General features: G+C 24.4%; 1 protein-coding gene across 1 annotated transcript; it reads right to left on the reverse strand.

Moving 5' to 3' along the window:
- Nucleotides 1-217: 217 nt before the first annotated feature.
- Nucleotides 218-7,235, reverse strand: LOC145838893 (RING finger protein 32-like). The gene is made up of 8 exons (XM_082946517.1): nt 7,188-7,235; nt 6,851-7,037; nt 5,234-5,323; nt 3,065-3,248; nt 2,240-2,365; nt 1,379-1,582; nt 1,005-1,139; nt 218-575 (listed from the first exon to the last, which is right to left on the reverse strand). The coding sequence occupies exons 1-8, from the start codon at nt 7,233-7,235 to the stop codon at nt 401-403; spliced, it is 1,149 nt and encodes a 382-aa protein (XP_082802643.1). The 3' UTR covers nt 218-400.
- Between the last annotated feature and the right edge of the window lie 2,710 nt (nt 7,236-9,945).

Below are 9,945 nucleotides of genomic sequence, written 5' to 3' on the forward strand. Positions count from 1 at the left end.
CCTGTTTATTTTGTATAAATATACAAAACCCCGGTGTTTTAACAACCCTGTAGGTAGTATAGAAACCAAAATAAATTTATACAAAAAAAAATTAACTATCTTATTCAAAACAACTTTGATTTGTGTGTTATTATTACAAATGTAACCCAAACAGTTTAAATACTCAAGTTACATATCGAAAATGACAAAACAACAAATCTAGAACTGAAAGTGGTAATCTGAAACTTGTACAAAAATGATTGAACTAAATAAATTAGATAATAAAGGTAAATAAAGAACTTGTAAGTAAATACTTTTAATTTATACTGTTCAATCTAAAATGAACAAAAATCAACATATAACGGTCTTTTTTAATGCTACGGTAAAAAAGATTAGTAAAAACATCACTAATATAATAAACTCAAGTCAACAGAGGCACAATTTTTTTAGTGTAGTAAGACCTGCATACCGGGCATTTATAAGACAGTGGAACGGATGATTGAAACTCTGGTAGCTGAGACGCGAAACTTTCCAGAGTGTTCAGGCAAGACACGTGGAACATGTGCGAGCATGACAACAAGTACACGTTGTTGATGCTGTAAGTGTTATTTGTTGACAAATTACTCTCAAAGTTTAATGTAGTATACAACGTTTAAAAGTAAAAACAATTATTAAATAATTTTTAGCACAACTGTATATAAGATTAAGTGTTTTTACTTTTTGTTTTATTTAAGATTGTTTTATAGTTATACAAAAAAACATAACTTACACCTTAAAGTATCTACCTATAAAAATGTTTAATTGATTTTGTAAAAGTAAGAAACACAATCTCTATGATGAGTTTAAAAATAGAAAAATAAGTATGATCTTTGTTCATAAAATATAAAATAAAACCATACTAAAAGTTTTTGTACTAAAATCACATAATAACACTACAAAATTAAAAATGGAAATAAACTTTAATACTTAAACTAAAAGCTAACATATTTTTCAATTATAAAGCAGCACTAATTTTTCATACTAACCTGGAGCTCGAGGTAGTACTTATCAAACTCTGCAAACAAATTGAACAAGTATCCATTCCTCGTTTGACGGCTATATTCTGTATTTTGTTCCAATCAGTGGTTTTTACGTTATTTTCCCAGCAATCTAAAATTCGTCTGTAAAAACACATAAATTAACTATAAGTACAACTTTTTCAGACATCAATTGAAAGCCTGTTCATTATCAAAATTCTTCTCCAGAATTTTAAATATTTGTTTATTTGTTTCGAATATATATATAGTTAAACACCTACATATTTTTAATTTAAAATATTTTAAAATGTATATAATGTTTTTATTGAAATTTATGTATTGATTGATTATGTTAAAAAAAAGACTTCGAAAAAAAAACTTACCTGCTTTCAATAATTGCTTTGTCTGCCGTGTTAACAAGCCTGTTAGCAGACTGGGAAGTTGCCAAATTCACCATTTTGTCAGTGACTTCGCTCAACTTTCGTTCGAAGTATGTTTTTCTGAGCAATGGGTGTTTGGGCGGGTGGTTTTTCATGTAGTTTTTGTACCATCTGTACGCCTTCAGCATCCTCCACCATGACTGAATTCTTTGCAAATTATATACTGTGTTTACTTTCTGAGATGATTTAAAATGAACAAAGTTTGAAATACACTGACAAAAATTTCTTTTGTTCAAAAAAAAAAACACAAGAAAAATATCTATGCAGTTTTAAATATAGTAATAAATAAAAAAGCTATTCAAACTTAAAGTATAAGCGAATATTAGGATTATGAGTTAAAATTTAGTTTCAATGGTTTAACGGAGAAATAAAAAGTTTAGGACCGAATTAAATTACTTTAATTCCAATATAGGGCTTCAGTATAACTAAGCTTTATATATATATATATAGCCTAACTAGGTTTATCAATAAATATTATTACATTTCTTTTAATTTGTTCAATAAACTTTGTACGATTATTTTATGTACATTAATTGTTTTTTCTGAAAAAATAACCTTGACTTTGTTTTAATAAGAAGTCAATTGTAACTAAGGATATCATTAATCTTTTTGATTTACTGAGTGAAACATTGTCAAATCAAAAAAAATTTGAATTTATAAATTAATATTTATCTGCTTGGATTCGAACTGAGAATTTTGACTGTTGCTCTTAGAATAAGCAAAAAGCAAACAAATAAGCTTTTTATAGAGTATAATTCTTCTATTTTTATTATATCAATTTCAAAAATAATCTTCAAAAATTACTTTGTAGCGCATTTAATTCTATATATATCACTGCCCAAATAAACCACTCTACTTTGATAGTTTTCATTCCTGCACATTGGGCAACATTTTCGTCCGGTAAACCTTTCATAAGACCTCAGACAAGCATGTAAATAAATGTTTGTTTAAATAAATATTTGACTTACTTATAACCAGTAAACATTTTTGGTTAGAAAAATTGAACAATTTTTAAATATAATTTTTAAGTTCATCAAAAATTAAACTTTTAATATAAAAAGCGAAACATAGTAGTGAAAGCATTAAAAAACATCATTTTTAGTAAGTAAATTTTTAAGTTTCAGCTTGAATTATTTTTTAAACATTTTCTTTGAATACTTTCACCTATGACAACAGATTTACATAAGTTTAGTCAAGTAAAGTTTATAGTTTAATAATCTATTTTACAGTAAAAATTTGACATTATATTATGCTATTTACTAACTATAGAAATAATTCCACAAAAGTAGGGATACCTGAAGCATAGAAAAAATCAACTTATTGAAAAACAACTAAAAGTCTTAAAATGGTTTCTAAAAATCAATATTTTCTTTGTTTATTTTAAATGTACTCAATAACTACCATTTGGTTTACTTATAGCTTTATGTTTTTATCTAAATCATGTACACTTTGTCAATACAAAAAACAGCTTCGAGCACAATAGACAAAACTTTTTGGACCTTTTAAAAATGTTAACACTAAACAATTGACTAAATTGCTAAGAAAGTTTTATATTAAGCTTCTTTTTTTTTTCAGATGTAAGAATTGTAAACTTAGTTAAATAAACATATATAAATTCAATAAAATACTCGATGAAAGACGTGAGTGCAACTCAAAAGAACTTGGTCTTCAAGACGAAAGTCATCTTTACAAATGACACAAGCATTTTTGAACGCTTCTCTCTTTATTGATTTTTGTTTGACTTTTTCCCACTCATTTTCAGACATAAGCTGCTTTTGGTTGTCATTTAGCGGAAATATTCCTAGCTTCTGAGCTGAGTTGATAAAAACGAACATCCGAACAGTAAACAATTGTAACTTAAGTTATTAAAAACATTTAAACAACTAAAATTAAAAACACGTGTTTAAATTTAAACAGGATAGTTTTTTAATGCTTTAATTACTTAATGTTTTTAATAGGGCTGCCACTCTTAGAGTCAAAAAACTTATCTGAGTGACCAAAAACTACCCTGAGTCATACTGAGTTTTTTTTTCAAATCCTTTAAAAAAAATGCTTCATCTCTAGCGCAAACTACTTACACCTCATGTTTATTTTCCTTCTTAATAATTAAAAGGAAGGTTGTATGTGTATGCTTCTGCAATACATGTTCACTAAATTTATGAGAAAACTGTTTTCTAGATTTAACAATAAAAGTTTAAAAAAATTAAAATCAAAAAAGGAAATTTGTGTTTAGATTCATGTAACCTTGTTAATTAAGCGCAGAGGGGTGTCCATCTTGATATTACAAGTTGACCTTACTTTGAAGAGTTTGATCTGAGTTATCGGAAATTTTTAAGCGCTTAACGAAATTCAAAGTAACTTTCAAGACATAAGCTATCAAAGTTGGTGAATTCAATAGGTTCCTTATGGAAGGCACAAACCAAAAACGTGAAAAAACACTACTTCACTAAAAGTTTATATTCTTCTTAATTTTTTAACCAATCTTAAACAAATTTTTACATTTAGTCCATTACTAATATTCAAATTGATTTAATGCATTCTCTTTTTTAATTTTGAAAAACAAAAAGTTATTAAGGAAATTAGGGGGATAAATCACTTTTTTCCCAATTTGATCTTATTTTATTGAATTTTGACTAGGCTACAACTTGATTTTTATAAATTTCAAAATTTAAAAATAAACTTTAAGATATAGCCAGTCGAAGTAAGAGACTACAATAGGTTCCTTAAGGGAGGTGCAAACAAAATAGGCAAAAAAAGACTATTTGACTAAAAATTTATCTCTTTATTTTCAAATATTAAAAAAAACATCATTAAAAGTCTTTTAAACTATAAAAGGAATGTTTCGTGAAAATTTGAAGTTTCTAACTCAAAAAATAAAGGAGAAGATAGATTTCCAGTGAATTTTGAAATTTCAAGAAAATTGAACCTTAAAAACTTGCGGCCATACGTTTGTATTGAAAACTTTTTCAAAAACCTATACATCTCAAAAACTAGTTAAAGTTTTTATATTTTGTAAAAACTTGCTTTTAGTTTATACTTTAAGATTTTACATAAAAGCCAATCTTAATTTCTATTAAAAAAATATTGGACACCCCCTCTTTTCCCTTGAATTTATTTATAATATTATTTATTGACGACAAAAAAAGCGCTCAAATTATTTGGTCCCAGGACATGGTGCACGAAGAATCTTTTGGTTATCGAGTCGCACTAAACTAGGTCACTATTTAACGTCTTGTCCAGGACTTATAGAAAACAGTTTGATTTTTTTTGCAACTTAAATTGACTAACTTTTATTTTACCACATAACTTGCATGAATAAACTCAATTTCAGAATTTAAAATGAAAATTACTATGTATTTTTAGGAATAGTAAACAACTAGCAGCAAGGCTAAAAAATAACTTAATAATAATCATTTTAATATCAATAGAAACCATGTTCTTAAACAAATTTGGTTAAATAAAATAATAAAATATTGAAACTGGATCAACTAAACCTCATTCTATATCTAAAAAAAATAGGTCTTGAGATTAAAAAATATCAAAACTGTCTAGAGTCACGCTGAGTTAAAAAAAGTTCAAAATATCCTGAGTGATCCTGAGGCAACTCTGTTTCAAGTAATTAAAATACAAAAAGAAAAAAGGAATCTAATATTGTCAATTTTGTAATTATTTAATTAATGTCATCAGCAAACATTAACAACAATATTAAAACATTTTAATACTAAAAGAAAATTTAAACACAATGAACTTAATATTTTACTGAAAATGATTTGCTTCGTTAAAAAAAGTAAAACAAACCTAAAGTAGCAGGCTTTGGTTTAGGGTCTAAAACAAATTCACATTTCTTTTTATCTTGTTTAACGGCACATGATTTTTTTGTTCTCAAACCTAGAGAATAAGTTTTTGAATTTTTACTATAATTTTTGTTTGTGTTTTTAAGTTGTAATTAAAAAATTATGCAACTTTCTGAATAGGTTACAATTAAAAGTCAGCTAGAACTTAAAATATAGTATTAAATACCAGAATGTGTAGATTTCTATATAAAACATTAAGAAACTACAACATTCTACTAAATTTGAAGTCTCGAAAAGTTTAGTTTTAGTAAATAAATCATACTCTTAAATAAGAAAAGATTTCAAAAATACTTTAATCAAGTCTTTATCAGTCACTAAACGCTAAAAACTATCATGTACTGAGACTAAATGACTTTATAAAAGTTTAAAAGGTTGCGAAGTTATAAAATTGAAGGGACAAATTAAAAATTTGAACAAAAATTGAGATGTATAGCTTTTGATGATTTAAAAAATAAAAAAGATTATTTTTTATAGCAAATAATGAAAAACATGCTAAATTATTAAAAAAAATAATACTTTATAAAAAAATAACATAAATTTTTGGCTAAAAATAGTTATAAAACTTAAAATATTTATAATAGCTAACTAAATTATAGCATGAAAAAACTAGTAAAGAAGACCGTAAACAGTTATAAATATTTTGAAAATAAACTTTATAAACTTTCATTCATAAAGTATTAATGAATAACAAGATAAAAAAAAAAATTATTGTTAATCTGTAATAAAAAGGAATTAAAACACTATTTAAGTGTAAAGCTTTTCATTTTCTATATTTATTGTTAAAACACTTAATTCTTTATCAACTTAATACCAGTAAGAAAAAATATTTAAGAAAAGAAGTTGATTTCAAATACAATTAAAAAAACTTCAATTGTTTAATATAACAAACATTTGTTTCTAAGTATATTTAAAGGTAGTGAAAACAATTGCTGGTGTTAGATTCACAGATCTTTTAAAACAAAACAATGAATTATTTCTATTATGAACAAATTAAAGTTTTAATAAAATAAGTTCTGTAACAATTTGTTATACAAAGTTATGAAAAATTGTAAATTTTCTATGAAAATTAAAATGTTAAACTAAGGTTTTAAAACTTGATAGTTAAAATTTTTAGGAAAATTTTCTTAAAAGACAAATAATTGTGAGGGAAAAAGGAAAAAATTCTTGAAATGATTTTGGTTTAAAAAATATATATTTGCTTTTAGAACACTAGTATGGTAAAAACTTATTTTTTCTACAAAACAACTTGTACACAATTTTGTTTTAAAATACTCTTTAATAACAAATACTTTAAAAGATAAATCTATATAGTAAACAAAGTAATCTTACTCTTTTAATGCATTTTCTAAATATGAGATTAATTGAAGTCAAGAATACAGAGTATTTAAATATCTAAAAAATATAATTTAATATATATAACTAAAGTTTGTTAAAAAGTACGATCAACTCAAAAAAACTGAATACCTCTATGATTTTAATGAGCACAGTTTTAACAAGGAAATCACTTAACTATATAAAAGCAGTATTAAAAAAAAACATTGATTAAAAAATTGCATGTTACCTGTATCTATAGTAGCCTTAATGTTTTTCAGATGATTTACTCTTTCTTTCTCTTTGATAAAGTTTTTCCTGTAGACACTTGGTCCTTTTCTAGATAAAAGTAACGTGTTGTTAAAGTCTGACTTCAGTAAGTGGTCTTGAAATGCAACTGCAAGACTAGCTGTTGAAGGTTCACCGTTGCTTAGTATCTTTTTATTAGTTATTAAGGCTTGTTATTAATCTTCAAACTATTTACTGTTAAGTATTTCAAATTCAAAATAATTACAAACTTAAAACACTAGTTTTTATTGTAATAAATATTTTAAAACAGCACAGCTATTTTAATTACTTAAACACACCTTCTTACTAAGCTTTGAATTACTTTTTTGAAGGTTTTGTCTTCTCATTATTTATTAACTTATTTATAAACTTGTTGTTTCTGAAAATTTATTTATTATATTTAACAAACAATGGTAAGTAAAGTGTTAGATAAAACATTTACTCTTATAAGCTCAGGGTTGCCACTCGTTTTTCAAAAATTTTCCAGGTTTTCCAAATTTCATCTAAGTTTTTAAAAGTAGACATCTTTGGGTCTATTTTTAGTTTAAAGTTAAGTTTAAGGTAAGAAACTGTGTTAAATAGTATAAAAACATTGAAGAGATACTATCAAGCTACTTTAAATGTGTTTTTTAATAAAAAACATTTTTGATAATGACAAAATTTTTTATCTATATGATAGATTTTTTGTGTCAAATCGAAATTTTACTACTTAAAATGTTAAAATTGTTAAAAATTCCAGGTTTTTCCAGGTAAAGTGGCAACCCTGTAAGCTGTTTAATGCATCATAAATAAATAAAAAAACAGTTAAATTGTCAATATCTTACTAATAGAAAAGCTAAAAATTCTAATAATTTTTAGTTGTTATTTTAATGACTGACTTTGAATTAGTTGTTGTATGTATTTATAATGTCATAACTAACTTAATAAGTACTTATATATTATTTATCTGAAAAACATGGCATACTATTAAAGTTTTTAGTTCAGATAAGCTATCGTTTGTAATTTCAATAATTTTTTTAAAGTTTAAACCTATTTTTTAGTTATTAGTTTAAACATTCTGTGTACAACTTTAGCTATTAAATAGCAAAACCTTTTAGGTTGTAACTTTTTTTAACAATTTATTAAAATATACAAAAGTTGTACCTTTATTGATTTAAATCAGGATTTGAAATAGTCTATAAAAAATATACCACCTAACTGACCTAACTTTTAGAATAAATAAAAGTTTTAAATATGAGTATGTAACATTCAAAATAAATACCTAACATTTATTAAAAAACTATCTAAATATTATATCAATGCCTTTTTAAAAATAAATATTGATTTTAGATCAAAACTCAGATTTATAAAGTGTTTTTAAACAATATAAAACTTGGAATTTACTTCTGAGGTACAGTAAATTTAGTAAAAGTTCCATGAATAAATATATAGAAAAAAAGAAAAAGGAAAGCATAGTAACAATCAAGAAAGAAACACTTTGTAACAATACACTAATAAAACTACTTCTTTTTTAAATAATGTTATTTAAGTTTTTTTAAATCCTAAAAAACAAAATTTTGTCATTATAACAAAATTAATCTCTAATAGTATGAGAATTGTTGAAAAAGATATATTTGTAATTTAATAATCTCTTTTTGTCTTTTTTATTTCTGCCTTCCATATGGAATTTAGTAAACTTTACTACTTTATACTTTTGTATAACAAAAACTTATTTAAGTAAAAAAAGTAGAAAAAAAAAGTTATTGATCTTTAAAATAAGACAAACATGTAAAAAACCAAACTTATAAAAATATTAACTATAACAAAACACTTTATTGAACTATCATAAAACAATATGATCACACAGACAACATAAGCAACTCCAAAAAAATATAAAAGTAGCTAACTTTTCTACTAAAAAGTTTAAAACATCTCTTAAATAGTATTATTTGAATTTTGTGGTTTAGAATAAGCTAAAGAAAATTGTTGTATGATCTAGCTTCTAGCAACCAAATCACACTACCAAAAAGAATAAAACGACTTTTTATGATGTTGAAATAAGAAATAATATATTTGTTCCCGATGTATGTGTTCATGTTAACAGTTGTAACTTTTATCAAATAAAAACATAGCTTAAACATTTTAAGGATATTAAAAGAATGAGAAGATAGTATATCATATCATGTTTGTTTTACCTAAGTAACTCATATCATTTTAAAATTGGATGTTGTAAAAGTGAATTAAAAACTCGAGTAGAAAAACTCTACTTATAACATTTATATGTAACAAAATTTTTTTAAATGTTCTGCACTCTGCAGTAATTTATACTTTTTCTAATAGCATAATTTTTGGTTTATGTAGTTTTTAAGCGGCTAATTTAGCATCCGTAAGTTGATTCGTTACGATTCGATTAACTCCTATAATATAATGATAATCCAATAACTAGACTAGGTACGCATGTATTTTTTATCCTAAAATGTTGTAAAAAAAGCTTTGAAATTGTTTTAACAAAAAAAAAAAGTTTGTAGTTACGACACCTACAGAATAAAGGATAGTTAATACTGCAAAGTTGACAAAAAAGCAAAAAATATATCTTTTAGAAGTTGTTGTAGTTTTTTGTTACTTTTAATAACATTTAAAACTAAACATTTACTTTTGTTTTATCCTACATTTTTAATTTTAAATTAATGATCTACCGATCTAAAATTTTCAGATACGAATATTTCTTTAAGTAGATTACTACTTTAAATATATATATGTCATTTTATTCTTTATTTAAAAAAGTTAAAATACTTAAGAAATTTGTTCAGTGTTATGTTATGCAATAATAACATTAAATAAAACAACAAAACAGTACTTAGGATCCACAGGAAATCCGTTCAAACAAAGATACAGAAACCACAAATCATCAATTGACAATATTGACAAAAGACATACAACAGAGCTGGAAAACTACATTTGGAACTTAAAAAATAATAATTTAGACTACAAAATTAAATAGGAAATATTAAACAGGACAAAATCTAAATTCAATACTAATTTCGGCTGCAAACTTTGTAACTTCTATAGAATAGAAAA

The sequence above is a fragment of the Thalia democratica genome, chromosome 1 (genome assembly GCF_965202585.1).
Source record: "Thalia democratica chromosome 1, ktThaDemo2.hap1.1, whole genome shotgun sequence".
Taxonomy (NCBI): Eukaryota; Metazoa; Chordata; class Thaliacea; order Salpida; family Salpidae; genus Thalia; species Thalia democratica.

Bases quoted from the DNA above. Each gene is read 5' to 3' on its own strand.
- LOC145838893 (XM_082946517.1), bottom strand. From the start codon at position 7,235: ATGAGAAGACAAAACCTTCAAAAAAGTAATTCAAAGCTTAGTAAGAAG. The intron at 5,324-6,850 runs GTAACATGCAAT...CTTATTCTCTAG, and splicing joins TAAGGCTACTATAGATACAG to GTTTGAGAACAAAAAAATCA. The intron at 1,583-2,239 runs GTAATTTTTGAA...TAATTTGCAAAG, and splicing joins AGAATTAAATGCGCTACAAA to AATTCAGTCATGGTGGAGGA.